Source organism: Anas platyrhynchos, chromosome 2, assembly GCF_047663525.1.
Source record: "Anas platyrhynchos isolate ZD024472 breed Pekin duck chromosome 2, IASCAAS_PekinDuck_T2T, whole genome shotgun sequence".
Classification (NCBI taxonomy): Eukaryota; Metazoa; Chordata; class Aves; order Anseriformes; family Anatidae; genus Anas; species Anas platyrhynchos.
Window position 1 is genome coordinate 79715817 of NC_092588.1, and position 21818 is coordinate 79737634.

The 21818-nt window shown below is 41.4% G+C and overlaps 1 protein-coding gene across 2 annotated transcripts in view; it reads left to right on the forward strand.

Moving 5' to 3' along the window:
* Window positions 1-19816, forward strand: part of BCL2 (BCL2 apoptosis regulator) — a 90049-nt gene extending 70233 nt beyond the window's left edge. For both annotated transcript variants that reach the window (XM_038173909.2, XM_027451677.3), the window contains one exon: window positions 14982-19816. In XM_038173909.2, the coding sequence (XP_038029837.1) occupies window positions 14982-15116 (135 nt within the window). In that variant the 3' untranslated portion in view covers window positions 15117-19816. The remainder of the gene's footprint in view (window positions 1-14981) is intronic.
* Window positions 19817-21818: the final 2002 nt, after the last annotated feature.

The following is a 21818-nucleotide window of genomic DNA, read 5'->3' on the forward strand; positions in this document are numbered from 1 at the left end:
AACCAAAAGCTCACCTTTTAATTAAAACTAAAGGCAGGCAGACAAAATGATAACAACTCTTATTTTGACTACAGAACTGCTGAACGTATCTTACCTTCTGTTAAGAAGAACATTCAAGTGTTCTGAAATCCCAGAAATGTCTGTGAGAAATTGAGGAAGCTCAGAGGCTGAAAGGTCATGTGGGAGGGGAAGGTTGGCTTTTAGGTAGAGCCCAGACAAGCCTTTGTTTTAAGAAGCCAGTCTCCTGGTAAAAAAGAAGCTTGGCTACAGAGGCAAGGGTCAGATCACCCTTCTGAAGGTGCCATCACTGAAGATGGCATCGCTGAAGATGGTTTGCCACCAAGCAGAATGAGACTGGCAAGGCAAACGCCCCCAGTCATCCCAGGGAATGCAGTCCAAAGGAAAAGAAACTCGGCAAGCTTTTTAATTTCAGCACAACATATGGATATCATGAGACACTGGATGAGCTTTCCCTATCAGTAAGTAAAAGAGACTGTCTGGGAACTAGCTTCATTTGGCAAGATAGAAAACTCTGGGTCTGAGACAAGGCTCTGACTAAGTCGTTCCCAGTTTCATACACAAGCCTGGCGTGGCAGCGAGAACAGTCCTGAGTGTGGCCAAGAAGATTGTGTGAGATGGCATTTTACTTTGATAGAGTGAGAAAACCCAGGGAAGGGAGAGCGTAGAAAATGGAGGGGGTCAGAACAGAAGTAGATGCTAGCAAAGAAGCCAGAAGTTATGAGGATCTGGGGAACGTATTAGTCAAATATGTCTATTAAAGACATGTGTATATATGGCAGCATCTTGTGAATTCAGAGAGCATCATGCCAATTACAACCATCAGAGAGCAATAATTTTGGTAAATGCATAAAAGGGAATTCAGTAAAACTGGGAAGGTATCAGATATAGGATTTGAGTGAGCATAAGTATTTAAACGAATTTAACAAGCTTAAAAGCAAAAGAACAATCAGAGTATTTTGCCATGGAGGATGATTTCAATTATAATGGGCAGGAGGGAAACATAGTGGAACATTTTATCTACCTACAACATGTTCAGGAAAGAAAGACTGGTCCACAGAGGCAGAGGAGATACTGCTGAATAGAAGGATAGCATAAGCACTATTTAGATGAACTTTAAGTGAGAAGCAGTACGCAACTGAATCTCCAAAGACAAATAAAGAAATGCAAAACTGGAAATTCCACAGCATTTTAACAACTTTCGGAAACTAAGGACATTAGCAGGTCTTACTTGCTAAATAGCCACTTTAAGAGAAGGAAACTGAGTGAGCAATGCTGAACTCAACTGCTAACAAAACTGTAGTGATAGGGACTTCGGCTGCAACCCTATGCTTGGCCAAATAGATCAGGAGGAACACAGAGAAATCTCAAGAGAGATTTCTTGATACCTGAGGCAACAGCGTCTTGGAAAAGTGACACTCAAAAGGAAGAAACTAGTCTGAACTCAGGTATTAATCACAAACAGATCATAGCTGACTCACTGAGTCTTAACGTCTAGGTGGACCACAAGGCTAGTCAGTGCAGCAGCTCCTATGTTCCTGGATCAAAACTTTAATCTCTCTGAGGTCGTATTACATTATTTTCTATAAAAACTCTTGACATAAGGACATATTTTACTATCTAAGATGATCAAAGCGCAACTTCATCCTTCTCTTCCTAAGCCTACCCTTAAAATAGGGCCAGAGGAGAAGGACAAAACATGGCTTTATGAGCTGTTCCTCCCCTCAAGAGACTGAAAGACGCCACTCAGGAGACTTTCTCACCTACAGCTGCACAGTGCCCAGGTGTTCCTGCTTTCCAAGCACAGTTTTATGCTGGCTTCACAGCAAACCAGCCACAACTGGTGTTGACACCAAGCCATGTTTCGAATGCTCCTACCCACCTCTGCTTACTGCTGTAGGAGCACCACTTCAGCTTAGCTCCATTCAAGACACAAAACGTGCATTGCAGCCTCACGGGGCGCTACGCAGGGCTAGTCTTCACTGCAGGTTGCCATCTGTGTCACAACACAACCTTGAAGAGTCCCACTGGCACGATGCCCACAATGACTTTGCAGTTACATTCACCTAAGTTGCACTCAGCATTGTGGCAGCCAGCTGCAGTTAAAACCTGCTGGGACCACAGCCTAAGCACGAGTAGCTTGGCACAATGACAGTCTCATGTTTGCACTAACTTCATCTCCAAAGGCAGGAGGAGTAAGCAATATACCAGTGAGAAAAGGTGTCATTTGTGTATGCATGCGTGCTTTGCGGAAACTGTGCAAGGCAGTATTGTATGCATAAAGGTGAAGAGTAAAAAGAAAGGTAATGAATGAAAGGAGGTTACATAACCATAGAAAGAATTAAAAAACAAAAACAAAAACAAAAAAAACCATCAACAACAAAACAAAAACAAAAACAAAACAAAAACGAAAACCAACCAAACATGAAGATACGAAAGAGGTGCAAGTTAAGAGGTACAATCTGGGAGTGGACAAAGACGACAAAGTTGGTAAAAACAATACAGCAGGACAAGCAGGCATGACAGGAGGCCCATTGAGCATCCCATGGTTGTTACAGACATATAGGATGTCCACTTGGATGGGGCAGAAGAAATTAGTCAAAAAGGATTCAGTGAAGCAGTACATCTTTTGAAACAAATACCTCCTGTAGCCTATGCTGAAAATGTCTTTTTTTCTGCACTTCAGGCATATTAACAGTTTAATGTATGATAGTATCATCAGTGTCACTGAGAACACTGGGCTTCAGTGGATCTGTAGATTTGTTTCATCTTTAACTAATTTGAACCTTTAATCCTCTTGCTTGTGCAAAATCTTCTTCGTTCAGGTCAAAGTATTAAATGGGCTCAAGAAGTAAATAAGGAAATAAATACCAGAAACCCCATGGGGAACATTTAAATTAAAGTTTTCTAATAGTCAAATCAACTTAATGCTGCGATCATAGGCTCAGCTTGGCTTTTTTCCCTCCCCCCTTCACTCCCCTCCATCTCTATGTGTAAAGCTGTGGGAGTAAATAGCCAAAAAATAAAAAATAAGGAAGGGACTTTAGGTTTCTTCTAGTTTCTTGATGCTTTTTTTATTTTAGCTGTTGTCATCACAGATATACAGGAACTTAAGAAACACAAATTTGTGAAAACAAACCCACAGCCCAAAACATTGGCACCCCCAATTTTCCCCATCTTTCACTCCTGGTTCACACTCTACTGTATGCCAGTGTTGGTTAGGCATCTGACTTTTTCAGGGATATTTTTAGGGATATAAACTACGCTGGTGCAAATCCTTATGTAGACAAAAATCTTGCTGAGATAACTGTCTTCCACAAGCATAACATATTTCAGTTAATGAGTCAGAATACGCTTTGATATCAGTATAAATGGTTCCTCCTGGGGGGAGGATTGCTTCTTTACTGTTAAAATGTAGATAAGTTCTGAACTTTTCTCTTCCTTTACTTGGGCTTAAATCAGTCAAACCTATATCTAGTATTTCTCATCCAGAAATAACACAGCTTCTTTTCATCACCTTTTTGACTGTTGGTCCCTTTTTGGCGTTCCTGCTTTTGATTGTATGCTCACCAGAAAGGGGTGTATTTAAAACCCTCTTGAAAGCAGAAGTTCTGTTTCAAGCAACAGTAACCGCAGGATCAAATGCCTCCAATCTCAAAAGAAAGACAACTGACTCAAAAGCTTGAATCTAACGAATGGTTTGCAGTTGTCCGAGACTCTTGTCTTTAATATTGAGGAAGCAGTGACTTTCTGGCCTCCGGAGGTGCATCTCCTAGACAGGCAGGCACACAAGAAAATGAAGTCTTAATGCCGTGAGCTTCTTGAGACTGCTGCAATAACATTCTGGCAGACTGGGCTCCCTTGGCTCTTCATACTTGCAGCAATTTGAATGTCTCTTTCGGTTTAGCGTGATGCTTGGCAAATTTCCCAATCTTACATTATCTGGGAAAAGAAGACGAGAGGAGCTGGTACGTTGGGGGAGCCTTTGAAGAAGCTTCTTCTTTGCAGTTTGTTCATAGCAAAACAGTTTGCTGCATGCAGGAGAGGCGTTCGGATGGCAGCTTAGGCTGCTAGCTTGAAACGAGTTTTAACTGAATTGCATCCAGGCACCAAGATGCTCAGATACCACAGCAATGTGTGTGGTATAAGAACCTAGATAGAGGAAGATTAGATAGCAAATCAGACAGAATTTTGCATGTGATTTCCTGGGTTTGTCTAAACTTATAGCAGCAACAGTTAATTATAGGAGTTTCTGAAGGCAACTCCTGGGTGGGTTATGTCACTTATACATTCAATTCCAGCCCGAAATTGCCAGCTGAGAATTACTGCTGTGGTGGGAAGCCCCTGCTCATGCAAAGCTGATAGAAACAGTCCTTGTGCCTTCCCTCGCAGGGGCAGGAGCAGCAGACATCAGTGATGGAGGACCTGGGGGAAAAGAAGCAGGATGACCACAATAGTTAACGTGTGACACAAAGAGAGTCAAGATGGGCACAGGTCAGCAGTGAAGACAGACAGGCGCAGGAGGTGGTTGCACATGGGAGGTGTTTGTGGTCATCCTCTAGGTGACTGCTTTACCTACTTCCAGATCTAGTCCCTTGCCTTCTACCACACACGAATCCCTCAGCTCCTGCAACCACCTCTTCTGGCTCTTAAGTAAGGGCAGCTCTTTAACAGCAGATTAATGCTTTAATGAAATTCTTGAGGCTACTTTGAAGTGACTGAGCAAGACAGACTGGTGTTTCAGCAGTGCTTATTGCTGTACAGAAAAGACAGCGCTCTAAGCCTGTGTGCACAACAGAAGTTATCCTTTTTTCTCTGGTAGTTGAGCTTCATCTAAACAGTAGTTGCACAAGTTTCACAGCAGGAATAATTAGCCTGCCACTATTCTTATGTACCTATAGGACTTGCACCCAAATACCTGCCCCTGAACTGGCTTCCTCAACACAAGGCCAGCTCCCTCTTCCTCTCCGCAGAACTGCATTCTGCCATAGGGACCCACCTGCACGTAGAAGTATTTAGAAAAAGTAAAAGGCAAGGTTTTGGACCTTATAGCAGTTTTGATCTGCAGTTTCCAATCTGTGAAGTCTTATTTATTTTAGAAAGTGGGAAAGCTTTCAAGCGCTGATTTCATAGGTAATGCATTTATTTTTTCTTGGCTGATATTCTTGATTTTGTTTTGTAGTCTTTCCTTTGAGTATCTGAACTTTTGCATGAAATTTCTGCTCGCTTGGAAACACCAGCACATCAAGTAATTACCAGTCTTTCCTGCCTAAGTTAAGGGCCTTCTCCTTCCTCATGGTGTTAGTTCAAGGTCACAACAACAGATTTAAACACTTCACGAATTTGCATCTGACTTGCTTTCCACAGAAATTGTTCATTAAAAGATCCAATTTCCATTGGCGTTCTCCCTTTCAAAGGATGTCAACAGGAAATATAAATGCTCAGCTCTTTGTGAAGGATCTGCAAGGACATGCAGGCTTTAAAAAAATAAAAAATATATAAAAAAAGAAGCAGTTAACCAAATCCTTTAGTTTCTGTTTTGAATGACTGGCCATAGGAATGCGGGCTAAGCCATATCTCAGCTGTTCCCAAAGACGTGTATGTGTAACTTGTTGATAGTGGTGCTTCAGGCAGCCGTGATAGCAGTGTGACCACCCTCGTGTTCATCGTCCCACGGCATAACCAGCCCCCGCCTCCTCTCAGGAGAAAACAGGCACAAGAGAAAACAAAGAGGGATCTGTTGTTTCAGAGAGCTGGCACCCGTACCTCCTGCTCTGTACCAAAACGGAGAGATCCTAGGTCGCCTCGGCCCTCACCCTAAGGTTGTAAGGAGCAGCATGGCTTGCTCTGACAATTAATGTGAGCGTCTGATACACGGGAGAGCTGCGACTTGCCTTTCAGGATCTGCAGGGGATGGGACTGATAAGAGCAAAGCTTGACGCCCAGGATAGCAGCTGAGTTCACTGGGAACTGCACGTCTCCACCAAAAGGAAAGAAGAAGCCCACCAAACCCTAGAGTTTCAGCACTGTGTTGTTAAAATCTCACCGGTGCCCAAGGTATATATCTCTTTCACAGTAAAAACTACTTACAGCGTACTGTAAATGCACAGACACAGATCAATGTTGAACATCTGGTTAATATAAATTACACTCTTATTTTGCAAATAAAAGTTCCTAGGGTCTACACGACAAAATCTGGCCAGCATAACTATCTCATGGGGAAAAAATCACATCTCTAGCCTGCAAAGATAACTATTTTGGCATGATTCCTCTCCCCACTATGCAGACTTATGTAGACTTAACACCAAACAGTGGAGTCCTTCTGCCAGTGCAGCCCACATTGTATGGGAGGTATCTCAACCATGCTGGTAGCCTCCTCCAACTGGTATCAGCTATGTCTCCACCAAGTGATTTGGCCAGAGCAGTGACACCAACAAAGACTCAAATTAGTACAAAATAACCCCTTTTCTCCCGCTACTCGTCTCTAGTATTTTTCAGTTTTAAAGCTTTCCACTAAAAGGAAACACACAAACTTTGCGCCTTTTCTTGTATCAGCAATGCATTATTTCCTTTTTCAGAGGAATTAAAACATGCATGTGGGTGGGAAGTGTGTCTCTTTCCAACACCCCGATGCTTTTTGGAGGGGAGGAAGGGCTAGGAAGGAGGAAAGAGCAGATGGGCCTGGCAAAGGGAATTAGCACTTCTGCAGTGGGATGCCTGTTGTTTGTTTTGGTGTTGGTTTTGGAGGTGCAGGGGCAGAGATTATTTGCATTTCATTAAGGCTTCATATTTTGTTTTTGCATGGTGGCATTTGAATAAATCTAACGGTCATAGCTAATGGGCTACAACTGTGCATGCAAATGAATTTAAGAGCTGCTTTGAATAGCAAAACAACAGTCCTTCAATCTGTTTGTGAATCGTATCCCTACATCCTGATTTTCCTTGTTCTTTTCATACAGTCCCTGTTACCTGATAACATTTGCCAAAGGCCTTTCTGGATGAACAGAAAAACTGAAGATTTCGTAGCCAACCCTAACCTGTGAGCACTTTGCCAGGCAAGGCAACTCATAAAGCTGGCATGGGCTCAGTAGGGTTCAGCCCATGGTGACAACAGGCAGCTTTCACACGTACTGTTTAGGCAGTTGACTTTGCTATTCCCATTTGTTTCAGCCTGCACAGACTCTCCTAACTCCTTCCCTGCTCAGTCACCCTTCATCAGCCTCCCGTGTCTTGTGGTTTCGTGCAAGTGGTGAGCAGAACAGAAGGGAGGAGGAGGAGTGGACAGGAGGCACCCGCACCAAAAACAATCTTTTCCGAGCCAATGCAGACCAGGAACTTCCCCTTATATTAAATTCCCATTACCACTTAGCTGTGAAATGAAGAAAAAACATGGACAAGCCACTGAGAGGCCTTCAGGAACAGCCCCACAAGGCAATTCAGAAGTGCATCTGCACACTGATGCCGGTGATCTTCATACCCGTGTGTGCTAAGTGCTGGAAGGGGGGCTTACAGTTTGCTCCACCGGGCTGCCTCACTGCCAGGGCACATCTGCCTGCCTTACAGCTGATGCTGGCACACAGCACCCATCAGGGTACAGCATGCAGGGTCTGGCTCAGGAAAAGGCAGGAGAAAGCAGTGAGCAAAAAAAAAAATGCTACCTCGTCTCTTCCTCAAATAAGGCTTTTACAGGTGAGCAAAAATGGTTTGGGCCACTAACGAAGCGTAGCTTGCCAAAGAAAATACATGCACAAGCTCATATGTTCCAGGTGGCTGCTGGTAGAAGCGTAGCTGCCCATGTAAGTCTTCAGCATTTTTTATTTGGCTCAAGGTTGTTGGTTTTTTTGTGCTTATTCATTAAATTGCAGATTTATCGTAAGGTTACTTTATGTAACCCTCGCTGTTTCATTGCCCTGGTAAATCAGCTGATTGTCACAAGATTTAAAAAAAAACAACCACCAAAGCCTGCTTCAAGCTGTGTGAGGAATGCATGGCATCTCTGAAGAAGGTGCCACTTCACCTGAACTTTTACCAGAGGCTGCTGCAGCAGCGCAGCGTTGGCCAGGACGGGGCTGGAGCTCTACGGCTGCAGCAACGCTTCTGTGCTGCTGGAGCTCGAGGCTGAGTGCGAGGCAGGCAAGCCAAAGGTATCTGGATCAGAACTCCCTGTTTAGACAACAAACAGGGGATCAGGTATTTCCCTAAGAGATGTTAAAACAAGCAGCAGAAAAAAAAAAAAAAAAAAAAAAAAAGCGTGACTGGTCCCTCGTGGCTCAGCTGATGGCACAGCCTGCTCAGACTAGTTCGGTTTCACCCTTTGCATTCACATGCGCTGCCTGTTCTGGCAGAGACCACTTCAAGCAAGCCCTTCCTTGGCAAACCCTTGGTCTTTCTGTCTTTCTTTTCCCTGTTTACCTCAGCTAATACCTGCGCCTGAAGCCCTTTCACGGCACAGCTGGATACATTTATTAAACAAAACCCTCCATTACTGAAGTGGTGGGCTGATGACAAAAGCTGTGCCAAAGCGCTTTGAACATTTCTACAAGCAGCTACTTTCAGTTCCCATTTCTCAGACTGTTACATGATTTAACTCTTTTGCAGCAGCCTGAGAGTAACAGACACTGGCAGCTGGAGCATGCAGGGAACATAATGGTGTATGTGTTCGTATTTCCCTCAGTCGCCAAATTGCAAGCTGGGTCCAAATTTCCAAATTCAGCTTTTTAATTTAGGTAGGCTATTTCCAGTGTAATGGCACTCAAATTGAAAGTAAATTGCTAGCAAGACAGAATTTAGACCACACTTTGAGAGAACAGGCCTGCGTTGCCATTCAGACCCATTTTGTCCTTATTTCTGAGTCATTCAGAAAGTTGTTAAGTGTTCCCAATACATTGCGCTTCTTTGCAAAGGATAAGGTTGTGTGATGGTACACTATGAGTTCCCTTAGCAACTCTGTGATGCTTACTCCATCCTCCAAAGTGAGCCACAAATCACTGTGGGTGTTTGATAAGTTTGTATGTAAATATAAACTCATTAGAAGTGGTTTGATTAATTTGGCTAGAAGATGGCCTAAAACTGAATGGTTCTCAGTGCAACTAAGATTAGTGAAAATACATGGAATTCGTTTCTGTGTACAAATTATATACAGCTTCTAGCATTCAACCCAAGTAGTATGACTCCAGGACTGAGTAGAGCCTGAGTAGAGTTTGACTGTGTTGTTTGAATACGGAGGATTTTGTTCAGACTGCCTTCTTGTCTTCTTTCTCTCCTTAATGCTAATATTGCTCCCTCAGAAGTGGCACCCATTAAATACCACCAATGAGCTGCTACAGTGACATTACAGCTGATGCCAGAAATACCTCATTTTAATGTGGGCCTTTCCAGGAATAAGAAAACCAGGCAGCCTCCCCTAGGTCTGGGCTTTTGCATATTGCAGAGCCACGTCTAACTGAATTAAGTAGAGATGCCAAGACGAAATTGCTGAAACATTTCTCATGCTGACTTGGTTTAAGAAGAATGCAGCCTTGTCTGAACACTGCATGGCTTTCCGTGCAAGTTGAATGATCAACACCTTCCTAACCCCATGCTTTAAGGGTTGACCATAGCCTGGGTTGATCCTCCATCTCTCTCAACTATGGAGCAAATCTGTCTGCTGCCAGGTTCGTTCTCCAGAAGTATGAACAGGAACAGTCATCCCCTTTACTATAACCAGTTAGATTAATATATTTCTAAGTATATGCATCAGTTTTTATGAACAAACCTAACTACAATTAGTCTCTACTCCTTAGATGTCTCCATCTGAGTGCCACGTTTAGATAGCAAATAATCCAAATACTATTTCCATTTATTTGAATTTACATGGCCTTCCGTGAGAGCCTGGCATGAGTAGGAGCTGCAAGATATGCCCCCAAGACCACAGGCTCACCAGTGCAAGCATTTAAACAAAAAGACAGCAAGAACAAAGAACAACAAAGAACTTAGGTGAGACCCCTGTGAAGAGAATCAGTTTTGTCCAAAGACAGAAACCTCAGATATCACTGGAGAAACAAAAGGGTATGCAGGCAGCAACTAATCTAAGCTGCATATCTAAGACTATGTAGGGTCTAGTGAAAACAGAAGGCAGAATAGATTCATTTCTACCACTGACAAGGGTGAGGGGCAAAAAAAATAAACAAAACAACAGAAAACAAAACCAACAACCAACCAAACTAAAAACACCCTGGATGGGGATTTGATGGGGCGTATACATGCTAAAGCCAGTCCCTGGGCAGGTTCCCTGCCAGTGGTCAGCAGAGTGGCGTGGTGACACCTTCTTTTCCAGCACATTATAATTTGATAAAGTGCACCTGGCTGGAGCGCCAGCATGTCAGCACTCCCAGGCGGAAAAAGATAACGGCCTCTCTAAAGATACCGACCTCGTGAAACACCACACTCGGCACACCACCGTCTGTGGCTGAGCTGTCCTGATTTGCATGTCCTCACTACTCGGGCTTGCATAAAAGACCCATGGACGCTTCAGGAGAATAACAGCTACAGATCTATTTTTTTTTTTTATGTTCCAAGAACTTTTCTCATTAGCTTCAAGATGACATTTTAATGAGGTTTCGCTGCATAGAAAACAGGGGACGATTTAAGCAGCTCTCTCGGCTTTCTCCCTCCCCAAGCTCTCTCTGAAACGAGTTACCATGCAGGATCGAAAGCTTTTACGAGAGTTTGTGTTGCTCATATTGAGGCAGTGGTGAGTGAAAAGTCATTCAGCTGCTACATCTTGGCATCGGAGTGGATGTCATTCCCTCTCCCACCGTGACAGATGGCAGAGCCGTGTCATTCAAACCTGGGCAGGTTTCTTCAAAAGCGTGGAGCTGGTGTGTGTTTGTTTGTTTTGGAGTCACGGAGAGGGCAGCACGAAATAGCTGCGAGGCAATTCCCGTTCAGTAAAATGGAAGTCTCACCAGCTCTTCATTCAATACAATGTGGCTCAAGAGGATATCCTGTCAAACCAATGATAACGAGGGAAATAAAGTCACTTCCTCAACAGCTGTTTGATTCAGGTAGAAAAAGGAAGTCTTTACTTCCTCGTGTTTGCTCTCCCCACCACCCCCTCGGTCACAAACGCAGAATGCCATGCCGAGGCTGGCTTTTCCCTTTGCATAGTCAGGAGGGAGCAGTCGTGTCATTAATGCTTCGCCGGGCGCAGCATATGGGAAGCATTTACTCCTCTGCAGCCTGGAAGCTAGGGCCTGCCTCTCGGGCAGGGATGAAGGCCGAGCTGCAAGAGGACCGAGACTAAATAAACTCCAAGTGCAAGCAAAGAATGTTTGTGTAATTAAAGAGGACATTTGTTTCGTGGATCAAATATGGGCCAGCGGAAGAGGAGGGCAATGTGAGACAGAGCCTCTGCTTCGAGATGGCCCTGACACAGCGCACTCTCACACCTCCTCACCCTCACAGGCAAAATTCAACAAACTCCATTTTGGCCCCAGGCTCCCTGGAAAGCCATGCAATGCCATCCAGGACGGGGGCCTGCCCTCCCCATGGGTGATTCAGCGGGCAGGGCTCTCAGCATGCCCCTGGCCTGCCAGTCGGGCCCGAGAAGGTGAGGCCACCATCTCAGGGGCGTGGTACCAAGAGGTGCCTAGGCTGAGCATCTTTCCCTCCAACACTCCCACCTTTCCTTCTGGGTGGAAACAGGCAAGGTGAATTTGCACCGTAAACCAACGACGGACTGATCTGAGTTCATAAAAGCTTCCAGAGAAATGGCTTTCAAAAAACTTACAGGGCTGAATGAAGAGTTCTTTTCCGTATAACTTTTAACTGCCCTGATATAATTTTACATGCAGGATATAACTTTCCATTAAATTTTAAATAGGCAGGTCTTAAAATAAAGGCCTACAAGCGTTTTCTTTCCAATTGTGTAACATTTCCAGAAAGGTTGACCAAGCCAGGACTTGCCTCGGTCTATTTGCCAAGGGGACCCTTGCTTTAGTTATAAAGAGTGCTTTTCAGAGTACATCAAGTGTTTCAAGCAATTTTGCTAATCTTATTTGTTTTAGAGCTGATTCTCTTATTTTAAACAGACCGGTTTAGGTGACAAAAATCCAGTGACAAAAACATGGGTTTATAGAAGGAGACAAACCTCATGAAACAGTCAGGATTCTGTTTAGGGTTCTCTTTGTGCTAAAATAGTTTCCAGTAAGGGGTCATACTTCCCTCCCCCCTCGCCTTGTTTTAGTACATAAAATGGACATGTGTTTATTTAAAACAGGTTTGAAACTTAAACAAATAGTGACAGGCTGTTCAAACAAGCTTCGGAAATAGGCCTAATCAGGATGTTTGAGAAGGGGAGGGGGAATGATCATAAAGAGCTACTTGTAATATATAGTGCAGACACCATTAGGTTGGGTTCATGTTATTGTTGTAATAATCTCTGATGAAAAAGCACTGCATGCTGCACAGGTTTTGTTAGCATTCCTCTTTTGAACCATCGGTTATGCCATACTTTTGCCAGGTCTTCAAATTTTACTGTAACCCTCTGTCCATCCTCATGGCAAGTACCGGGAGATCACTGAATCGTTGGAAATGGCTTTCCAACCAAACTGGGCTGAATGTTCCTAAATTAAGGTAGAAAGAAGGCACAAAACACGCTCATTTTGCAGTTGATAGTGTGTGTGCATCAGCTGTCATAACTATACAGAAGTGAGACACAGCCCACTGAAAGAAACCATGGAAATGTAACGTTAAAATATTTTCACGACTTGCATTTCCATGTTTTGTTTTGTTTTTTTTCATTTCCTCTCTTTTCCACCCATAATATCACCAAGTGTTGAACTTTACCCTTCGTGTATTTTTATAAGGCCCGATCTTGAACTCCGTATCCAGACAAAGCTCCCATGGAAGTCAGTGAGCCTGCACTGGCGGCAACAGGATTTAGCCCAGTCTGTAACATTTTAGGATATTGTGTTACTTCATAGCCTTAAGGAGAAATAAAGGAAGCTTTCCAAAGAGCTGCACAGCAAACTCTGTGCTTTTCAGCTCTGCAACAGCACAGCTGAATATTAAGGCCAGAGTTTGCAAATGTCTATTTCAAAAACCAGGCAGCAACGAGAAAGTTGCCAAATTTTCTCAGGAATGAACAGTTTGCTTTAAGACATTCCCCCCAAAGGTTAAGCTGCTTTCACTTAAGAAAATACCCTTGGATACCCATGCTTGAAAATGATTGCCTGGAGTAACAAGCATGGAGAAATAACAGGAGGAGCATGATTCAGGTCAATCTGTGGGCCAAATCCTATAGCTATGCTGTTACTGACACGCTCATTCTTACATACAATATGCACCAATATTATTTAATATAAAGACACGTTTTGAAATTACATACATTTTACTTATTTGAGTCTCACTCAGCATCTAGTGAACAGGCAAATGGCACAATATAAAAAAACCTTACACGCCCTCTCGTGGTATAACCACAAATGCTCACAATAGCTAGGGAACGCTAATGATGAAGGCTAATTTAACTTATGTAATTCATGGAAAATACACGTGGCTGAAAGGTTTATATGAATGGTGGAGACCTTTCTGTCTTAATTCCTGCAGTAATCCATGACATATATGCAATTTTAGAAGGCAGGTTAGCTCCTAGCATAATAGTATTACAAAACATCTAAAGGCATCATAACATAAAACATAAATAGAGAATGTTTACAAAAAAAAAAAAAAAAAGGAAGCCTAGAGTAATAAAGAGGGATGGGAAACTCCACATCGGATAGCTATTTCATAGGTTTATCTCAGTAGTTTGAGTGCAGGCCTGGACTGGTGGCAAAATAAAAGAGTTGTTCTAAGCCCTGCTGTGAGTTGTGTCCCATTTTTAAAGTCATTCAGCTTTACTATTTATTGTTTTCATGCAACACGGTGTAGTTTACCACTCAGAATGCTCTGAAGTTTCATGTTTGTGTTTTAAACTCTGAATCACAGGCAGCTTGAAAGAAATACATTAACCGCAGGGTGTTACCGGTCTAATCACTAGCCTAGTAAAATCCGATTGCATTTATGGACCACAAAAACTTTAATACTTAAACAGGCTTTCCATTCGGTGCCTGGATGCATCTCCAGACACTCTCAGAGCAGCTCTCCTTAAATACAGGACTGCAGCTTGAAGGAGAAAACACAACATGTTTTGGGCTCAAGGCAAGGATTCCCTTTAGCCTCCATGCAATTCGACTTGGGGGCGGCTATGAGAAGCGGCCAACCCTCTGGTGTTATTTCCCCCTCCTCTTCTTCATGCTGAATGTAGTGGCAAGACAACCACATAGAGAAACAACTCTTTTTTCAGGGCTGGGTTACTCTTGTGCCAGATCAGCTGGTTAGCCTGACTGACCCTGAAGCCAGACCAAAGTATGACTGTCAGGAGTTCAAGACTGAGACGTCACCCCTTCTGGTGCCAGTCATGAAAGACCAGCAGAGGCATAACATTGTACTGCACCTAAACAGCTTTAATCCACACAGATGAAACATCTCGGTGGCTACTATGTGAACCCACCCAATAAATACTGACTTGTTTTCAGCAACGCCAACCAGCAAAATAGATGCCCCATGTCCAGTGGAAACAAAAAGTTTGGAGAATTAAATTCCATTTGCCTCCTTTGTGTATTTTTGTATATATACATTGAGGAGCCAAAAGGGAGGTACTCATGTTTTAAAATGCTGTTCCTGTATTTTCTGTTAGACTGTGCATGCCTATAGCAGATGTCAGGCTGTAAGCAATTACAGCAATATTTGTAAAGAAATAGGCAAGAGAACTTTGCGCTAAGCACTGCACAAAAACATAGCTCCCAAACCACATTTTAAAAGGTTTGTGTGTTTTGCTTCTTTTTTTTTTCTGTTTTTCTGGATGACCACTGTGCGTGAAGAAGCTCCCCTCCCTCTCTTAAAAAGTTACTGGGATTCTGATATTGCTTTATTTCCCTTTCTAGGATGCCTTCGTGGAGTTGTATGGCAACAGTATGAGGCCTTTGTTCGATTTCTCCTGGATCTCTCTGAAGACTATCCTGAGTTTGGTTCTGGTGGGAGCTTGCATCACTCTTGGCGCTTATCTCGGACATAAGTAGAGTCACCCAGTTTATCGTGGATTACAAAAGTCTTTCAAAACAGCAAAATAATATTTTTTTTCTGTAGCACAATGGTATTTTATGAGCAAAACAACTTCCTGGCTAAAGATTAAATCAGCTATTACTGCCAAAGGAAATATCATTTATTTTTACATTGCAGGAAAATTATTTATTGAAAGATATTTACATTTTAACCTGCTATTTTCAGAAACTCTGCAAGTTGTATCTGTCATCACATCATGTTGTTATTCTTAACTTTAATGAGCCCCATTGTCTTTTAGGTTCTTTTTTTTTTTTTTTTTAATTAATGCAGCTGGCTGGATTATTTTATCTCTGAAGAGCAAATATACTGACAAAGACCTACCTGCTTACACTTAGGAAGGCAGTTACTTGAGCTGCTAAAGGCTGCGTAATTGTGTTGATTTTCCTCGCATTTTTTTGGATGGCTGGGAGGGATCTGAAAGAAAAGGTCAGTGTGAACGAAGTTCTAACCCTGTCCTGCCAGCAAGAACTGACGGAGTAAACAGTTCAACATGGTACAGACGTGCAGTCAAAATGGCAACTTCTTGAAGGACACTTGGCTATCCCTACAGTTTGAAATATGATTGCCTATGCCTTGTAAACATGCGTTTACAAGTTACCAGTCGTGCCATCACATCATAGTCATAATAGTCTCATCCAGTACCCTAATGTGTGTCAACTGAAATAATTTTTAATAGAAGTGTGAAGTTAAATCTTTGGGGCTTGCAGGAAATTACTGTTCCAATGATTTTCTCAGCAGTAAAACATTTTCACGGCTATTGACACAGAAACATCAGGAGACCTTAAGTGCCTGCTTCGACAGAGCAGAGCTGGAGTCTGAAGACCTGACCTGTGTCCCACTTCAGTGGGCTCGTATCTGCAACTAATCCTGTTTACTTACGGAGCTCCTCCAGGGGTTTGAAACCAATTAAATGTGGTTCTCTAAGTCCCTGAAAGTTGAAAAAGGTTTTAATTTTATTCGGCAAGAAACAGACCTCAGCTGAGTTACAAATTAGCTCTGACTATCCTTGTTTATCAAACTGGACACCAAAATCAAGCTCATTTTCGTAACAAAAAAAAGGAAAAAAAAAAAGAAAAAGAAAGTGAGCTTTATCCTCCTGCCCCTCACCCCCAAAATTATTTCATGGTAACAAATTCCTAAGACTGTCTACAGAAGAAAAGATGACGAAGAAACTCCAACTCCTCTATCTGGACAGAGACTCTCTGACACCTCGGTCGCACAGGTGCCTACTGTCATTTCAAGCGAAAACAGGGTGGAGGAAGAGGGGAGGGTGAAGTCATCTGCCCCTATTTTAAAAGCAACTCAAGTACAATGAATGCAGACTACTTGATATACAGTTTTATAAACAGACCTGTGTTCTGAGAGCAGATGTGTCGATGTGTGTCAGAGCGGGGCTTTTCCATGTGCTCGGAGGGGTCCAGAAGCAGAAGAATCTGAGTGTGTCGCACGGACTGCTCTGGGTAATGCAAATCTCCGTCTTCAATCAAGCGCTCCTATTTTTTCTATGAAACTTTTGAAGTCTGGGATTTGTGGGTAAATGGACATCCAGAGAGTGAAAGAAAAGGTTGCAAAGCTCTGAGTAAAACGTACCGTACAATACAGAAGTGCTATAAGGCTGAAAAAAAATGCAGTGAATAAACTGTAGATTCAACCTCAAGATTTCAGTTGGATAACTTTGTGGCATTATATGCAAAATAGCTCCATTAACTTGGGAATGTAATATGTTCAATGTTAAGGCTGTAGTTGATGTTGTGTCTTCAAAGCTGCTTTTTTGTTTGTTTGTTTGTTTTTAAGAGTTGTACATCTCAGCATTTTTACTGCTACTTAGTCATGGCACCTACACTTTGTATGAGCAAAGACAGAATGAGCTTACCTTTCAAATTTGAAATTACTTTTAATTTTATAGAAGCATGTAAAGGAAATGTTTCTAAGAACACAAAAATGTGACCTAAACTAGGCTTGATTTAAAAAAGAAAAAGAAAAAAAAACAAACCACAGCATCAAAACAGAAACACCTGCATTGTTTTTAGAGTGCTTCTGTCAGCTGTGAGCGTATACATGCAGGGTTCATATAAAAAACATTCTAAATGGGAGCAACCAAGTATTGTGGATTGAGTGTGGGCTTTGTATTTTTTCGGCTACAAAGCTGAATTTGTTTGAAGCCAATTTCAAAACTGGAATTGGCTGGTATCGAGCTAATGTTTCATTTCACAATCTAGTCTTCGTTTCAATTTGTGCCCATACGCCCATTAAAGTTCATGAACTATTAGACCTCGAATTGTTTCAATATTGTTTATTTTATTAAAGGTTTACATTGTCAAAAGTAATAAAAGAGTAACTATCAATTCCAGTGCTGCTATACTACAAGGATAATTTGAATGGGTTTTATTTTTAATACCTTCCAATGGCAAAAGTTTTTTAAAGCTGCTTTAGAAATAATATGAAGAAGACACATGATACACATTTAGATGAATATTGAGGATTTTGTGTTCTGTTGTGTCTACTCACTGGACTTCCCAGTGTACTAGTTAATACCAGGCAAAAAGAGGAGTCGTGATGACTGTTGATGATTTTATTTTATTAAAGAGCTAACGGAATTTTCCCATCCTGACTGCAGACTAGTACAGTATTGTGGCTGCATTAGCTATAACGGTAGTTGGTAATACATTTATTAAGAAACATAGTAGAAACATTGAATGTATATAAAAGCTTGAACTTCTTTAATAAAATCCTCTCCTCTCACTTACGCATTTCTTTTGCAATAATTCCTGTCTTTCCTATTCTTCATTACACTTCCACATAGATTTTTTTTTCCCACAAAATGCCTTACAGACTTTCATGCTCCAAGACTACACTTCAGTGAAAATCCATCCTCCGTCACTACGCAGACACACATAGCTGGTCACTCCCCGTGTACCTGAGCTGTCAAAGCAAAAGTTAAAAAAGAAGGAGGGACACTTCTGAAGTTGGTTAGGTGTGGAAGATCAGAGGACAACATAGGAAGAGGTCAAGAAATAGAGGGAATCAGAGAGCTCACTGAAATATCTCCCTGGTTAAAGATGACTGTTAAATGGAATTTGTTCATCTTTCATTCTTTCCCTTGACAAAGGATGATACAAAGGCAGAGTAACCAATTGCACAGACCCCATGATTATTCTTCACAATAAAACTTAATTAATTCTGAAGGCAGTCTTTTGCAAAACAGAAAATCCTTAGGAATTTGAGAGAAATACTTGATTCGGCTGTATTTAATTTATTTGTCATTAATTCCTTCTCACTCCATTTATTAAGAAAATAGTGAAAGAAAATATTTTGCTTCTGAAAAAAATATAACTCTACAATCACCTAAGATCTGTTACAGATCAGTAACTTCGGAACAAATGGAAAAACAAGAAAAAAAATCTGGAAGCATTCTGAAATCAGAGCTGACACAAAGGAAATTTCTCAATAGACCAAGCACTGGATCCAACAAAGGAGGAGTGAGGCTGTGGAGGTAACAGAGAATATACAGATAAGGAAGGGGGCTGGAAGATATGGAGAATGACACTGGTATGTAAGAAAATCTCAAGTTTCAGATGATGCAGGAGTGCACCCAAGGTGGTCTGAAAATAGCTTTTAACTAAACCTGGATACAAATTCATGCACTACAACATTACTATAATTAAGAAAATTTTTCAATCATCTCAAAAAAAAATTTTAAAGTATTATAAAATTATCCAATCATTACGAAACTTCATTGGTTTGCTGTTGTGATTTGAGATTACGCAGTCTGAGTAGGGTTGCACTAATAAAGAGCAATTTTGAAAAAAAAAAAATGTTTCTTTGAAAGCAGATGTGCAAAGGAAACATTGATGTGGTACAGTTCACAGAATATAGACCCAGGACACCCCAGCCTTGCATGCACACAGTCTCCCTTGCGCAGTCAGTGGGAGTCAGAAATATGTAAGGTCTGCATGCTTTGACCCTGAAGCATGACACTGTGCTTACCTGTGCACCTGCATTCAACTTCACAAACCTAGAAGTCCTATTAATTAAACGTGTAGTGAAGTAGCATGTTTAAAGCCTGTCTTTTTTCCCTCTCTCTGTCTTTAAACAAGCTAGCAAAATGATTCATTTGTATTATGAGTTAATGGCTCAGTACTAAACGAAAAATTAAACATCTTTTGATTTATAAGCATAAAAATTCTTTCTCATTGCAAAAGCCCAGCTTTGTTTTTCATTCCTCTCTCTCTTTCAAACCAGGCTACACAAAAAGAAGACGAAAGAGCCAATTTAATCTGTATTTTTTTTAAATCACACTCCTATACTAAGTTAATGCAGCTTCATCACATGATGAAATCTTTCTCACCAAGTTATACAGCATTAAAAAATTCCACACAGAACTATATATTTTTATAATTTAAGTAGCGTATTTTTTTCTTTTTCTTCTGAATATTTGAATTTTAATTATCACCAGCATAAATGTACATAAGCAGATATCGTTTACCCAGTACCTTTGGATGATGTATGTATGGTAATGTAGTTTGTCAGTTTATCATCATTTAATATGATTATGTTGTTCTTTGTCTTTAAAATGTTATAAGAACATGCTGCCATTAAACTTTTCATGTCTGTCTAGTTAATATTGTGAAAAAATAATAAAGCACACTGTGAGTTACTTGTTTTGCATTCGAATTGTTTAGGATTGGTTGATAAGACACTACCCCAACATTTATGAGTGCAATCCTATAAATGAAACATAATGTTTCCTTCTGGATTGTTCTGGTGACATGTTCTGCTTGATATCAATATCTTCAGGCTACAGTGAGACTGTAGAAGCACTATTCACCCATGCTTTTTCTCCAGATCCAAAGTATTTGATGATTTTTGTAAAGCCACAGATCTTAGAACTATGGAAATGCAACTGTCTTTGAGTTTTCTTAAAAAAAAATAAAAGAAAAAAAAAAAGAAACTTTCTACACTACATGGTAGCAGACATGCTTTAGGAACACACATACACACAAAACTTACATCTTTGAAGTTTACGCAACAGAGAACCATAAACAATTTTTTTTTAAATTTATTTATTTATTAATGCTGTGCTGTTTTTCAAGCTAATATTAAAATGTTTAAAAGTTGTGTGTGGTAGCTTGTACGCATAGCAGGTTTGTATTTAACCCAGTGTGCACTGTGCAAGAATGCATTTATAAAATTCATCTTTGAAGGTCTGATGAACTTGTGTCCACAGGCTGCCCATAAGGTCAGGGAAAGAGGTGATATTCAGAATAGCTAAGGCAGGTTCTTGGTCTGTCTGGGCCATCATGATAGAAGATGGGAGAGCTTTCTCCTTGCTTTGACTGTTAGGAGACTGGTTAATCAGGTGCTTAATGTTCCACAGCATAACAACCTCTCACAGCATCCCGTCACACTCACTACAGCAGAGCCGTAGGGTCTGCAAGTCAACACCTCAAGTGAGATTATTTGAAGACTCTTCCTTAGTCTAAGTTTTTCTTTTATCATAGCTCACACTGGCAGGAATCACAGATTTAGCAAGTCTGTCAACTCACATGTCACTTCTCCCAGGTGGGTTCAATGAGGACAGCAAGCTCCAAATGAGACCTTGGGACAAAATCACTTCTAAATGGGACTTACTTGGAAGAGCAGCAGTAGGTATATTCCTTAAACACTATGTAAATTAAGCACGAAAGCCATACATAAGTATCTGTGCTGCTGGCAACTACAAAGGATGGCATTTATCTTACATTCAGCAGTTTAATTCTGTTACTGCATTTCTTTCTTCTCTGGATCCCAAAAAAGAGCAGCCAATATCGCATCCATGGACACAACCCTGAGGAGCTGCATTCTACACTATCTAAACAAAAACCTCCCCAAAAAGCTGTAAAGTGACAATATTCTCCAGCATTCCTCAAAGGCCTTTGTGCATCAAAATACACTAACATAAGTCTGATAAACCGCTGCTGTGTGAAATACAATAAGCAGGTGTATCAGATACTTCAAGACAGAAGGACTGTCTTTTGACTACCACCCGCTCTACTGTCTCATACATCCAACGTCTTGTTGAAAGTGCAGTGAGAGTCTCTCATTTTTTCACTAGAACTGTTTTTCAACCTAGTAGAAAGAAGCTGGGAAAGCATATCAGCAAGTTTCAGTGGGCTGAGGAAAAAAAAAAATGTAAAAAGTAAAAAAGTAAAGCATTTTTATTACTGCCAAAGGTTTGTTACTCTTATGATTGGTTTCCAGTAGGTGTTTAGCTATTCTGCTTCTTAAGGGTTCATATTACCTGGCCCTCAACATTGCGGTTGTTACCACACACCTTCTGTAGCTGCACTGCATGTAGAACATAGCTAGATTAGCTTAGGTAATGAGTATTTAACGGCCCCATGAATACACCCAACGTCTGGAGTGAGTTTTGCAACCTAGCATGTGCAGCGTACTGTCATGAATGCACCTGTAGTGAGTGCCTCAAGCTAGCTAGAAGTTTAAAGCCTTTCCAGGAAAATTGAGACACACGTGCAAAAACGTCTACCCCTACATCTGCATCCCCAAAGGCAGAGAAGGTGGAGGAAGGCAGCCTGAAGCTTTCTGAAAAAAAAGAAGACACAGCAGAAAAAGACAACTAATAGATTGTGTCCTCTTAGGCCCAGGATTGAACTGCCCAG